The following is a 15067-nucleotide window of genomic DNA, read 5'->3' as shown; positions in this document are numbered from 1 at the left end:
AATTTGAGAACATTTGTTCAAACGTGCATCACGGCCGCACCTCATATCTCGAACAAGTATTTATAATGCCTTTAAAGACATCAGAAAAGGTATGGATATGATTAAACTCGAGAGCTAAATTAACCCGACCAATGAACTAAGATTGACAGAGATGTCAATGACAAGGTTCAAAAAAAAAAGAAAAAGTGGGGGGTGAAAATGGAAGAATGTGGTCCTGTCTATGTTTAACTTGGTGGGCCCAGTGCTTACAAATTAATATTGAGATGGCCATTGCCTACAAGCCTTGACCAAGTTGAAGTTGAAGTAGCCTCCTTGAAGCCATGAGTTGGTTCGAAATTTGCAAGTGTTTGGTGAGCTCAGTGATTACAAATTAATATTCAGATGACCATTACCTACAAACCTTGACCAAGTTGAAGTAGCCTCCTTGAAGCCATGAGTTGGTTCGAAAACTGCATTAAGTGTTTGATATGGGAGTCCATAAGCGATTAAATATTAGCAGGTGGAGCCAACTGGTTTGCTAGTATTAAATATTTTAGCAAAGGAGCCTTTCACATCATCAATGGATTTTCTTAAAACAGAAAAGTCTTGAGAGAACTAGTAGAAAACTAGTCGAAGTGACCTGATCTAAGTCAACGTGAACTGGGATGCACTTAACTTGAATTCATCGAGGTAATCTTTTTCTGAAATGGTCATGCAAGCAAAATATTGATGTACAGAATCTTATCGCTTTGAATTTTTACTTCTTACAAAAATAGTTTCTAAACAACTACTTTCCTTTGAGACTGGGCATCTTTGAAATAAAAATCAGCAGAATATTTATTTAGAGTTCCATATGAAAGCGCCTAATCATTAACACTAGCGGATGGAGTCGATGATAGCAGATTTGCTAGTATAGTGCACCTGTTTTCTCTTTGTTTTAGATCATGTGAGGAGATAAGTTCTCTACAAATAAAAAGCATGAATGTGAGGAACAACATAGCAATGCTCGCAACTTATTGAGGTGCAGCTAAAAAGGTTATAGGTGGAGATGAATGGGTTTTATATCCAAAAGTTTGCATTATATATAGAAAGATTATAAATTGAAAGATTGGGCATGCCAATACTTGAGTATATACAGTCGGAGCCTAAATTCTCGAACTATTTCTAACCAACTAAATTTGTCTTAATTATTTGGTACCCGTCTCCTCCATTCATGCTGACTCCAACTTATGACTGATGGCATATTTAGTGCTATTCTCCAAATAGACAAACATATCCAAAAAAATGAAAAACAAAAAAAAATCTAGGTTACTAGCTTGAGTTTGCTTGGGTTAGGTTTTACTCGGTCGTATCTCAATTTAACTCGAGTCTAATATTTGTTTGAAATATTTTTCTCTCTCTTTTTTATTTTTTAACGTCACCATAAATCAATATTTTTTTGTCTAAGAAAATAAATAAATATCATACCAATTAACTGCTATGGGAGCAAAGCAAGCAAAACGTTTTCCGTTGATTTGTGCAACTAACAACTAGAATAGACAACTTATGGCGATGGCATATCCATTGCTATTCTCTAAATAGACAAACATACCCAAAAAAATAAATAAAAAAATCTAGGTTGCTAGTTGAGTTTGCTTGGATTAAATTTTATTCGGCCATATCTCGTATCTGATACAAATGGTTGTGTTTTGATTTGACTTGAGTGTAATATTTGTATGAATTATTTTTTTTTCTTCTTTATTTTTTATATCACCTTAAATTGATGATTTTTGTCTTAAAAAAATAAATAGATACCATACAAATTAACTATTCAAGGAGCAAAGGTGGCAAAACTTTTTCAGTTGATTCGTGTAACTAACTACTAAAATTTTATCATTTCAATATTTTCTCTCCAGGAACAGAACTTATATGTATTGGAAAAATAATTAATATTATTCCAACTTAGAATTTGGTTCATCTGCTTATTGTAGATCAAACCAGACATTTAAGATGAGATCCGACCTCCTCATTGGCCGCGAGCCTCATTTACCAGAAAAGAAAAAAAAAAGAAGAAGAAAAAAAAAAGAAGAAAAAAAAACAGCTTCGCCCCCCCTGCGTCCATACTAGAGGGGTAGTTTGGGTAAGATCAAATTAGCTATCTCATCTTTCCAGGGTAATTTTGTAAACTTGTCCATCCTGGGTCCCACTCTCCGGAGAGGATCCAAGCTGCTGAGGAATTATTCTAAAATTATATCATTTATTATCTGTAAAGTAAAGTGAAACAACTGACAGGTTTTACGGTTACCATACGAATAGGAAGGAAAGGCCTCTGAGTTGACTGGGCCCTCAGGCTCGGTGGGAAACAGGGAGGAGGAGGGGCTGCTGGTCTTTCGGTGCGGTCGCTGAAAGCCAAAGTGGTCGGTCGCAGCCATGGAATCGGACCCCCATCCGGTAGTCCCTGGTTGGCGTAGTCTCGCCTCTGCATTTTTCTGCCATATCATGGCTCATATAAAAAAAATATAAAATATATAAATAAATTTATCTAATTTTATTAGCTTAAGCTTTTTAACATGATATCAGAATAGAAGTTCTGAGTTCGAACTCTATCTCCACACTCTTTAACTCCATTATTAAAAAATTTCACATGTTGAGCTCACTCATTAAAAAAAAAGTCCGGCCTGTATATGAGAGAAAGAGCATAAAAAATATAAAATATGTAAATAAATCTACTTCATCCTATTAGCTTAAGTTTTTGAAACAAATAGCGATTTTAATAGCCCAGCCATGCTAATATCAAACACGGGCTTTTCCAATTTTTGGGTGCGTGACCGCCCCCAAGGTTCGCATTTTGTCACTCCAGCCATGCTAATATCAAACTCGGGCTTTTCCAATTTTTGGGTGCGTGACCGCCCCCAAGGTTCGCATTTTGTCACTCCTCCGTGCCTTTGACATCTTTCATATGCCATCAATCTTTTGCACGAATCTCTCAGCCGGTTGACATATGTTCTTCATCCGCATTTTGTGGAGAAATTATATCATGGCCGTAGATGCTGCCCATCATAACTGCTTGTTCATGCAATGATGTGCCGAGATGAATGCTCGATGAATAAAGCTCATGGAATGAACAGCTGTGCTGGTAATATGCTCGGCCATGTAGTGCATGTCATATAAAATATAATTTTTTTATTTTCACATCGTTCCTATCAGTTAATTGAATATATCATTTATTTTTATATTATTCTTTTAGTTATCCACTAGAGGCATGTAATATGATCACACTACAAAAAAAATTGATATATTCCGGCGTTTTGTTAAAGCGTCGGTAGGATCTCTGCCGATGCTCCCAAAAGTGTGGGTAAAACGTCGGGCAGGTGGGGGTGGGCATAGTTTGCGCCGATGCTTCCAAAAAGCGTCGGCCAAAAATGGAATCCATGCTGACGCTTTTAAGCGTCGTTTTACTTGGAGTCAACTGACGCTTAAGACCATATGTTTGTTTTAAAAGCGTTGGTCTATCTTCGACATTGCTCGACGCTTTAAAGCGTCGATAAAGGCGTGCCAGTTTTCTGTACCATTTGCTATTGTCAACGTTTAAAAGCATCGGTAATAGTGATTTTTTTTAAAAAATAATAAAAGCTATTTTTAATACTGTATATATTAGATTCCAACAAAACAAATACACTAAATCACATAGATAACAAAATGCACGCCACAAACAAGAACTTTTCATTCGAAATGTTCATATTATCATATTTGATTATATTGTACTTCAAAAATATTAAAAACATACATATCAAATTCCTAAATAAACAATCTACGATGTATCAAGGGTCGTTGGCATCATCATCTCTACGAGTAGATGAAGTATCAGTAACCTACAAGAAAAAAAAAAGACACTTTAGAAACTAAGAATACGAAAGTTATCATGCTCATACAAGAATACATTACAATTACGTAAAATATTCATATAGATTTAGTTATTTACCGGAGAGGCAAATCTCTGCAAAAAAGATGAAATATGGTCAAGCTGATTCTGCAAAGATTGTATCTTCAATTCTTGGCTTTGCTTCAACTCCGCCATATCGGTCATATGACTCTGCCTCATCTCCTCTATCTTTGTCTCATATGACTGCTTTATCTGTGCCATCTCTGTCTTCAGACTACAAACCTCTGCAGTGCTAGTACCTTGTCCGGCATCTTGGGTATATCAGCTCACTGCAGACAACTGAGTGGGTGTAACTCCAACGCTATAACCCCTCACTCGACCATAACGTTCTGGGCCCATCAATTCGGCATAGATCTGAGCTTCGACGGGACTGGCTGCGTCGAATGATGATAACTCTCCGACGCGCTCCGAAATAAGAGTTATAGCTCTTTTCTATATCTCTCTAAAAAAAACAGTCACATTAATATTTAAAAAAAGTAAAATTAATAAAAACATCGTCCTAGGTTCAGTTTCCACGCTTTCCAGCAACACTTTTGTTTGAGGACTACGACGATGCTTGTAAGAGTCGTTGGTTCTTTCAAATTGCGGCAAAATTTGGCGACGCTTTTTTCTAGCGTCGGCATTCAAGAGTCGGCTTTGCTTCTTTTTTTTGTAGTGCCAGTTTGGATGGTTTGTCGACTAGACGAAGAAAATGGTCCAACATCTACGGGGTGGGTTCTTGATGCTGAAGATATTGTTTTGTTTTTGTGTTATAATTATGTATGATGGAAAAATCTTGATTGAATACAAGCTACAATGGCCGGGTCGCGGGATTCCCCTTCATAGTTTAATGATGCAAGTCTGCAACATCGCCCCTCGAGGTTCATATATATATATATATATATATATATATATGAAGCTAGTTGCCCTCATAAGGTCTCCTACGGATAAATTGAGTGCATGCACGGAACCTCATCATCAACACCACAAGGTCCACAGCCCATCTCTTCATCATCTTTTGTAACTTTGTTCGTTGCGAACTTCCAGGTTTTCTCGTGTTTATGCTACAGAAAACTGATGATTAGGCTCCAGGACTTGTCTTAAAATATTGATTAAAATAATAGTTAGGTCATCTCTATGAAAATAAGGCTACGACGAACATTCATAGTGTCAATTGTCGGGAGGGAGGAAATTTACGTTGTTGGAAACAAGAGACAAAAATGTCGCATCTTTCGAGGGATTTTATATGATCGCTTGTTGGGCTTTACCCATCAACAGCCACCTACTTGCTTATATATAATATAACACCCTTTTGATTATTGAGTTCCTAAAAGTGGAACCACTTTGTTATCTTGTAAGATTTTTGCAATTATTTAGCTCCTAAGTGGCTCGGCATGACCGGGTCCCGAAGGAAATTAGCTTCGATGTAGAAGGCCAAACCTGATTTTGGGTCAAGTCTTTAGCATCTTTGTTTTTGTTTTTGTATTTTTTAATCAAATATCGACTAAAATTATTCTGGCCGGTTTCGGTCAGTCCCGAACTAGTTATGTCGTATCTCTATTACAAATTGGCTTAGATTTCAATTTCGTGCCTAACTTAGCGGGTCCAACTTCCCAATTCATTTATCTACACAAATCTCAAAGGAATCATTGTACAATCCAACAGTGGATTCGGAAGATAAATCCTCCTTTCGCATGAAAGCTACAACATCCATCCTTATTTATGTTGGATATAATGTGAGCCGTGGTATGCTTCATCTTTTAATTGGCCATGAGCATATACTAGAAACCTAACAATTTATATTTAAATTTGAAAAGAGACACGATTAGAGTTTAGAATTTTAGGGTGCTTGAAGAGAAGTGAAAGAACATACCTAATGATGAAGTTTTTTTTTTTTTTTATTTCATATGGTGTTTATGTAGCATTGTATGTCCATCATAAATTATGTCCTCTAACAGTGTAGGCAAAGAAGCTTCTGAAGTGTAAGCATCATTACTGGAACATGGTGAGATAATGTTGCTCCATGCATTCATTACAGGACTATGATGTTTACAACCAGCCAAGTGGTATTAAAATATCTCTCTTTTTGAAAAAATATTGATGAAATCATTCAATAAATGTAGTTTCTCTTCTAGTGATAGTTTTTTGTTTTATTATTCGGCCAAATGGGTTGTTAAGAGTACCGTTGTGAAATCTAGCTCTCTTGTTAGATTGTAGTCACGTTGGATGAGCTAAAGAAGAAAAGATTTAGAGATTATTAAAGAATACAAATGATGTACGCTCAATTGACAAGAATGGTATGAAACACCATTCCAAAACATTGGAAGGTTTCCGATTCCTACTGCCCGCTAGAACAAAAACTTCACCATGCAAGAGATTTTTTTTTTTTTTTTTTGTTCGAGAGTAACTATGCAAGAGAGTTCTTGGCAGCTGCAGGAATCCCGTCAGCTTTTTTAGTCTCGTTGCCAGCTTTATCTTGATGATGCCCCAAACTTTTGGTAGCCAAAAGAGGCGTGCTCTCCTTGTCCGCCATCTACAGTAACACCAAAAGAGTATAAAGGTAATAAAAGAATGTGAGTATGGGTGTCGTGAATTCTAAGACTCAAACACCTTGTGCTGAAAAAAAAAAAGTTATTTCTGGTCTTATGATTGATCAGCCACTGTTGACTGATAAAGAATTCTTTTTTTAAAAAAAAAACCTAAATAGACAGTGCACCAATTTGGTTTCTCGTGGCCAAAAGATTATATTCAGATTCATGGAATTATAATTTTTAAGATAAGTTTCCATGCACTCAAGTTATGTCTCTCTTGCTTTCAAATATTCCTTCTCTACTATCTTATGGTCATTTTTGCTTTCTACAAAAATAAAAGCATAATCTGTAGTAACTTTTCCCACTTCTGTTTCAAACTTCTGTTAATGAAACATGAGGACATACTTCTACAATTCACAAAAAGGTAGAGTAGGTTTGTCTCACTCTAGCTTCTCCTGATTAAGAATAGATCAAGTTATTTGTGGAAAATTGAGGCTGCAAAAAATCCGAGCTGTTTATGAACAGCTCGGAATTAGCTCGATGATGGATCGTTTAAGCTTGTGTCAACTAGGAAATTAGCCGAGCTTAACCACATTCTACTGATTCTAGAGCTTGGCTCATAAAGGAGCTGAGCCAGCTGAAATTTTAGCCAAGCTTATACAGACCTGCTATATAGCGAGCCAAACCATATTAGTAGCCCACTGCTGGGCTCCACTTGGCTCGTTTGCACCCCACCTCTAGTGAAAATAGAAAATTTCGAGAAGCTACAACTATGAATAACTGAATCAGGGAGCTAACACTAGTAAGATATATGATTCATTATAATAAAGGTGAGATATATGAGATGAATCAAACCTGCGAGATAGGCAAGACATCATTGGCCAATTTCTTCTTGGTCTCACGTACACAGAAGTATGAGTACAGAGCCATGCCAAAGATTGCAATAAGGATGCCTACAATGTTCCTTGCAGTGAAGGGGTCATGCAACAGGATGTAGCCAAAGGAGAGGACGAGACATGTTTTAAGGTGGCCGAGCACTTGGTATGTCACCGGAGATGTCGTCCCAATCACCAAGAACGTGCTGAAGTTTACAGACACCGCGATCAAGCAAGATAGGATGATGAACCCCTAAAGACGGTTCACCAGAAATTTCAGCTGTATGGGCTATTCAAAAATGCATACATGGTGGCATTAACATGATGATGTCACATGATTAACGATTTGCATATTAGTAATGATATCGAACTGACCTAAGCATTGGAGAGTATTATCTTAAAACCACTATACTATTACAGTAATTTACTCATCAGATGATACAGGTGATACAGTAATTCACATAATTCCCAACACTGTACAGTTGGCACTTTGGAAAATTCAGTGATTCATCAAAGATGTGTAGGATTATGATTTCTCACTGCAAAATATGAACTAATTGCCCTAGGTCGCTTAAATATGAACTAATATTTAAGCAAAACATCCAGTATCCCATTTCACTTGCAATGCAAAGTTTCCCCCCTTATTCTGAAGACTTCATTTAACTAAATTCAATATTAGTGGAGATGCCAAAGCAAGAAGTTCTCTTGAGGAAAAGGGCTGCATAGTTATACTTCAATTAAACGAGCAGTTGTTCGCCACCATCTTGCTTAAATATTGGATGATTGTTCAAAAAATTATATAAGCAATGCTATAAATGTTACTTATATCTGATGCGTTCAAATATAGACTCATGAGTTGCCACGCCATGTGAATTTATAAAATATTAAGCACTTTGCAAAAGTAGGGCATAAGATTAACAAATCAGCATAGAAAAATCATAACTAAATCTAATTAAGAAATGGCATGAACAAATCAATATGGAGACATGTATGCTTGAGCCATTTGATTCGCATACATGAGACCTATCCGAATGTATGCATGTACATATAATCACCATCATATAAGCATTCTTATGCACATAATGAACAAGAGGGTGCATGCACGTATTGACATGCAATGCACAAAATACAAGGTTGGAGGTAATGATAACATACCAAAACCACAGGAGTATAGCTGAAGGCAAAAACACTGCGCTCGGTTAGCAACCGGTCCACAAAAGGGCCAGTGACAAACAAGATAGCCGCCTGGTAGGGTGAGGACTGGTAAAGGAGCTGCGTGGAGGAGACCTTCAATCTCTTCTGTATTGTGTTTGTCATCTTTTGTTCAAATTAAGGGTTAAGGAAAGCATGCTAACATCATCACACGTTGTGATAATGAGATACCATACCAATTTTCCATGTGAAAGAATCACGCACAAATTTACATGGCTAAAATGAATAAAAAAAGCTGCAACCCAGCCCATTGCCAATAGGTTGAACCACAGTAACAGGGCACAAAGTGAGGTATATATCCATTAAGAATTAAGCCAACCGTAGCTCTAGTGAAAGCAAGCAGAGTAGCTATGGTTCTACCATGTGCAACTTGAGTTACTCAGCATGCTTAGGACTCGTTTGGTTCGCAGAAAAAGGAGAGAAAGTGTGGTCAACGAAAAAACGAAGAAAGACCTCCTGTTTGGTTGAAGATTTAAAAAAAAAAAAAAGATGGAAAAGTAGTATTCCCATAAAAATAAGATTCTCATGTTTCATGCGAAAGAAAAACTAATGAGGAACATAAAAAAGCTACTTTTCCGCAGGTTGAAAATTATTTTTTTTTCCTTTTCAAAACTACCCTCAAGCCATCAAAATCAATACATAAGGTCTTTCCCTTTATTAACAATATAATAGATATTTCTCACGACTTTCCCAAAAAAGTAGATTCTCAACCAAGCATAAGCCACTCTGAAATGTACCACTTTTTCATGGTCAACAAAATATGCCAAAACTATTTTTTCAGGCATCATATTTCCAAGAATCAGCTTTCCAAAAAAAATATTTCAGTGAGAAAAAAAAAAATAGTGAACCAAACGAGTCCTTAGTTACTAGCACCCAAATAGGAACTCAATGCAGGATACAATTTGGCCAACACATGTAGTAGCAATGGCAAGAAGGGAAAGAACGGAGCCAAGAAGATTGAGCTTGAGATCGGTGATAGATGCAATGGCAACTCCAATGAGCAAGACCAGAAGTGAGAGCTTGATACTCTGGCTGCAAGAGAGAGCAATTCATGATGAACTTTGAATTAATTGCCTTATTTGCAAGGAGTTTTGCTCTACTAGATACGCTTCAGGAATGAAAAAGAAATCAAAAAGACAAGATGAGAAGTGGAGTAATATCCACTGGTGGTTTGTACGACCTGAATTTTTTCTTTAGGAAGATAGTCTCTAGCAGCACTGTGAAGGGTATGATGGCGAGTTTAGTCATCTGCATACATATCAACACATAATATTGATTATATTAACATTGCATATATTTGTTAGAAAAAAATATATATAGAAAAAAATTGAAATATTTAGAATGAGGCAACTATTATCATTTAACTAGATTTATAAGATGATGATGGTTATGGGATGTGAAGATGAGGTAGTAGCAGCAGCACTAGCCTGGTAGAATCCGATGGAGTTGAAGCCAAGGCTAAGGTTGAGGAAGCCAATGGAGGTGCCATTAAGCAAGCCAAAGAGGACCACCGTCCTTCCATCAATGTACTTGGGCTCGAAGAACTGTAGGCGCTGTGCAACATGGAGCGTGCAGAAGGTAACCATCAAATGCCAGCTTGTCAAGGTCGTCGCTGCCCAGATTCAAATCCACACCGAAATTAGAGCAGTGAAACTAGTCTCCAGTTATTATGCCATGGCAAACTAGTCTCCAGGTGCAAATTTGATTCAAAGATTTATGACCCTCGACTTGGTGGCAACGTTAGGTCTCCTTTTAGGTTAATCTAAGGACTCGTTTGGTTCATGGGAAGAGGAGAAAGAAAGTGTGGTCAACGAAAAAATCAAGAAAGACTTCATATTTAGTTGGAGTTTTCAAAAACGAGAGATAGAAAAGTAGCTTCCCTATGAGAATAATAATAATAAAAAAAACCTATATGGGATATGAAAAAGTCCAATTTCCATGCAAAAACTACTTTTTCATGCATCATATACCCATGCATCAACTTCTCAGAAAAAACATTCCATTCCAGTAAGAGAAAATTTTTCGTGCAAACCAAGTGGGTCCTAAGTTTTTAAGAGAGTTTTTGTTTTTTTTGGATCATATTCAGTCGGACTAGTTCAAATTTACAAGATTCAAGTCAAATCTGTTGGGAGTCGAGTCTTGATCCGAGACCCTGTCTTGGCCTGACAGACCTGCCTTGACTTCAAGGATGGCCGGGTCTATGTTTGGTTGCTTACTTGGGTTTTGCTTGTTTGGGACCACCAGCCCACTTGCACACATGAGGCTAGCTGTTATTTCCATTACGAACGCTAACTCAGTTTTGGATGGGAAATCATCGCCTTACCGAAACCTTAGATCAAAGTCATTCACGTAACAAGTATCACCCTGACCAGTCCTAATTCATGTCAGATTAAGGCCAAGTTTCAGACTCGACATTATGAACTCCACAATAATCCAGTCTACTCGAGTTCGGCTATTCTTCATCCGGACTTTGTTTATTAAAAAAAAGAAAAAATTACAATTTGTACATGGCCCGGGTAGCTCTATTATTCGCAAACATATAGAATTGGAAAATGACAGCAACAGAGAGAGAGAGAGAGAGAGAGGCGAACCAAAAGGGAAGCCGAGGGAGCTAATGAGAGCCTTGTTGCAGATGACAATGGCAACAGAGGATGCAACTGAGAGAGCAAGCGACCCAATCACACCCAGCTGAAAGCCTGACCGCTCCGACATCTCCTCCGGTCTACGCTAATCCGAATGGCTGCAAGCGAACAACACGGTCGTCATTTATCCATAAAAATGAAACAAAAACTCTTATTTAACCAAATAAAAATTACCCTAATATTGCGAGATCCTCTTCCTCTCTCCCGTCCGGCGTTCTAAAGCTCGAGCAGCCTCCGGTGAGACGGACGGACGATATCGCCTGCGATCAGGAGGGATTGGGAAGGGAGGGAGGAAGGGAGCGAGAAGGGCAGGGCGGCTCAGCGCTGCTCTCTAATATAATGGAGGAGCGAATGCGCCCTTTTTATTTTCGATCTCCGGAGGCTTGACGCCGTTACGGATTTCCGCCCCGGGGTTGGTGGGGGGAAGGGAGAACGCAGACGGCGACGGCAAGCAAACAACGCGGTCGTCATCCTTTCAATTCCAAGGTACAATTTTACCCCTACTGAATTAAGTGCGCCCGGGGGAGAATGTACCGCCAAAAACTTAAGAGGACGGTTAACCGGGGGGCGGTTTTGGGCCGTCCGTTTATCCGAGCGATCGATGATAGTTTTGGTGGACCTGATGTGGGCCACTGCGCGGCGCGGGTAAATTGTTGCGGACGATTGGGAAAATCTCTGACCGTCCATCTACTTGATCCTGATGTTGGTCCCACCAAATATGCAAGCGTAGCCGCTCAAATTGCAAGCTGAAGATGGGGACTCGAAAGTTCTCCATATAATTTGGCAAGATCACAAGAGTATGTGGGACCCACTTGGAACGCATACTTGAATATTAATCAATCTTGGTAAATACAGAAAAAAATAATGACATTTTGCTTTTGTTTTGAATGTTAAATGTATCTTTCTTTTTTTTTTTTCCTTTAAAAAACTAATTTTAATATTTTTTGAACACTTTTGTCCTTACACTTATGGATATATTCTAATTTATGAGTGAACAAATATATTTGTTGAACTTTCAGGTTAAGTATGTATTTAGAGAGACTAACGGGGCTGTACACTGGATGGCCTCTTATGTGGCCAGTCACTCCGAAAGTACTCTATGGATCGAGAAAGGAAAATTGCTTAGAGCGCTCCGAAACTTATTATTGTATCCGTACTGAAAATATATGAATCATTCGTTTTCAACAATATATATATATATATATATATATATATATATATATATATATATATATATATATATATATATATATATATATATATATATTGAATATTAATAGTATGTATATTTAATTCATCATAAATATAGGTTGGAGTATATTAGTTGGTAATAGAAGCAAAAGCATCCAAAGAATTTAAAACGGAGCAATTACCACAAAACCCTATATATATATATATTGAATATTAATAGTATGTATATTTAATTCATCATAAATATAGGTTGGAGTATATTAGTTGGTAATAAAAACAAAAGCATCCAAAGAATTTAAAACGGAGCAATTACCATAAAACCCTATATATATATATATATATATATATATATATATTGAATATTAATAGTATGTGTATTTAATTCATCATAAATATAGGTTGGAGTATATTAGTTGGTAATAGAAACAAAAGCATCCAAAGAATTTAAAACGGAGCCATTGCCACAATACCCTAAAAATGGTTTTTGGAATTGTTTTATAGCTTTCTATCATGCGATTTTGGAGCAAATGCCCCTTGGAATAGTCCATGGTAAATGCAGAAAGGCATCATGTCTCAAACGTAACTCTCAAAACGTATAATTAGCTCACGAAAGTGGACAAAGTTTTCTTCTCCACGGTGAATTTAACCCTCGACGAACTTTTGACTGTGATACTCTACCCATTTTAAATTATTTAATCCTATAGATTTAGAGTATTGGGTTGATTTGATCAACTGGGTTAGGTAATCTTGACTAGTTGATGGATAATTTTGTTCTTTTATGTAAAAAAACCAATTGAAAGAACCTTCACATCGTCAGATGGATTTTTCATGCAAGCTTTTACCAGAAAGGTTAAAGAAATAGAGAGGCATAGAGAAGGGCAATTAGTTCCGAAGGACTGTGAGATTGGTGACTTGACTTTAAAAAGTGTAAGAGGTTTAAGAAATATGTTCCTTTCCATGCAAGCTTAGAAGGTGGACTGGTCGATGTAGCTTGAACTTTCTGTGAACGCAAGCAAAGGCAATGGGCCAACAGCCAGGCAAAATTATGTGGGCGTTTGGTGAAGCTTAGAACTCACTTTCTCTGAAAGGAGCTCTCCTACCAAAACTGCCTTTTTCCATCTCAGTATTCCTTAGAAATCAATTGAGTTTCCCTGCGTATACCTGGAAAAGGAAGAAATTTGGAGAGAAGAAAACAAATTCCTGTGCTTTATTTATTCTTTTAATTTTGCAGATAAAAAACTCTCTTCTGGTTTTTTTATTTAAACAAATTGATTGGACATCAATTTTTCTTCTCCTTTTTGGATTTCCTTTTTTTTTTCTTCTGGTTTTTGGGGGTGGGGGGAGGGGTTGGAAGGGATTGTTGTATGTCCATATTCCTGGACAAATACTTTTTCACAGAGTAGGCCTGGTCTTCGACGACTGCGGCTTCTGAACAGGGCTGAACCACCCTGCTGCAGGCAGCTACATAGAGTTTTAACTACTGAACTTGGAGGAATCACCAAGAAAAGTCGCTTTGCTTAATTTAATGGCACACTTGACGATGCCAATTAAAAGAGCCAAGTGATCTCTTGAGCGGCCTATCACTTTCAGTCAGTGGAGTGTCAATATCTGGGCCAGTGTATGAACCGGTAACGTATCTTCTATGGGTCATCGGTTTTGTACATTTTAGTGAGAAATTGATGCATTGGATGCCAAAGTTATCAGCCGTCCATCGGAATACAAGGGACTGAAAATTTCCCTGTTAACATTTGGATTTGTTTTTTTTTTTGGTACAACGGTGGCTTACGCACAACGGATGTGAATGCAATAAAAAAAATCAGAAAAAAAAATAATATAAAAAATAAAACACCGACACATAGTCTATTCAGGTGAAGCCTCCAGAATGGTGAGCCATAAAAAAGGCTATCCAATTAGCAATGCTATTCGCCTTTCAGTAAATATGTGTAGTCCGAGAGAGACCATACTCATCTTAGAGTCTGCCGATGTCATGGAGTAGTGTTTTAGAACTTTATTCAGAGTCGTTGTAATCATGTAATTTAGTTGTGGTAATCCGCAAGAGCACTGCTACCGATCACTGCTTAGTTCACAGGGTTAATGTGGCAGTCTGGGTTCGTGAGGTGCCATCGAAGTAATCAGCGAATTCCACATCATCCAGTGATCGAACTGAGCAGTGATCTGGCTTGCGACTTCAAGCATTTTCCTAAATCATAGCAGCGAGGCCAGCACTTCGGCATTTTCAATTTGATGGGCCGGTTAGTGTTGGGCTTTGAGCGGTTCTTTTAGTCCAACATGCTGTAAGGTTGATTCTGCTTGGAGTGGGCCTTGATAATTGGGATGGCTGGCCTTGCCGCCATTGTGCTGAAAGAAGCATTCGAGGGGTCGCACGGCATATGAAACACGTTTTAATTCGTCGATTGAGGGAATCTGCTGACAGGATCATGAATGGAATCATCATGGAAGGTGGCATGAAACTAAATTGCTGACAAGCGAAAAGCAGCGGGAAAAGAATCAAAAAATCATAATTGCAACCATTTTGGCATTTTCAAAGATGTCTGTTGCCCCACGACATTTGCAAAGCACCGGAAGAGTTTAACTCCTATCGAGTCATACATGTATATCGAAAAATGAATGGTGCTACAGACTGAATTGCTTTCTTCGCGGTTCATCACTCTACAAGTTTCTTCGGAATAGACCACAGGACCGTGCTAATGCTTTTGTATAGTATTTTATTTTCTG

General features: G+C 37.8%; 1 protein-coding gene across 1 annotated transcript; it reads right to left on the bottom strand.

The window, feature by feature from the left end:
• Nucleotides 1–6107: 6107 nt before the first annotated feature.
• LOC103708422 (Nucleotide/sugar transporter family protein) lies at nt 6108–11510 on the bottom strand. Its single transcript, XM_008793344.4, has 8 exons — nt 11315–11510; nt 11090–11238; nt 9926–10110; nt 9679–9746; nt 9398–9530; nt 8442–8603; nt 7267–7539; nt 6108–6413 (listed from the first exon to the last, which is right to left on the bottom strand). The coding sequence occupies exons 2-8, from the start codon at nt 11208–11210 to the stop codon at nt 6288–6290; spliced, it is 1068 nt and encodes a 355-aa protein (XP_008791566.1). The 5' UTR covers nt 11211–11238; nt 11315–11510; the 3' UTR covers nt 6108–6287.
• Between the last annotated feature and the right edge of the window lie 3557 nt (nt 11511–15067).

Source organism: Phoenix dactylifera, chromosome 3 (genome assembly GCF_051530095.1).
Source record: "Phoenix dactylifera cultivar Ajwa chromosome 3, Ajwa_hap1_PhDact_Kaust_v1.1, whole genome shotgun sequence".
Lineage (NCBI taxonomy): Eukaryota > Viridiplantae > Streptophyta > Magnoliopsida > Arecales > Arecaceae > Phoenix > Phoenix dactylifera.
Note: the sequence above shows the minus strand (reverse complement) of the source record. Positions and strands in the feature narration are given on the sequence as shown.

What these genes read in the sequence shown, in the direction of transcription:
- LOC103708422 (XM_008793344.4), bottom strand. Translation starts at nt 11,210, where the DNA reads ATGTCGGAGCGGTCAGGCTTTCAGCTGGGTGTGATTGGGTCGCTTGCT. An exon ending in TTCCTAAAGAAAAAATTCAG is followed by an intron (nt 9,531 to 9,678) that starts GTCGTACAAACC and finishes TCTCTCTTGCAG; the next exon opens with CCAGAGTATCAAGCTCTCAC. An exon ending in GCTATACTCCTGTGGTTTTG is followed by an intron (nt 7,540 to 8,441) that starts GTATGTTATCAT and finishes AACCGTCTTTAG; the next exon opens with GGGTTCATCATCCTATCTTG.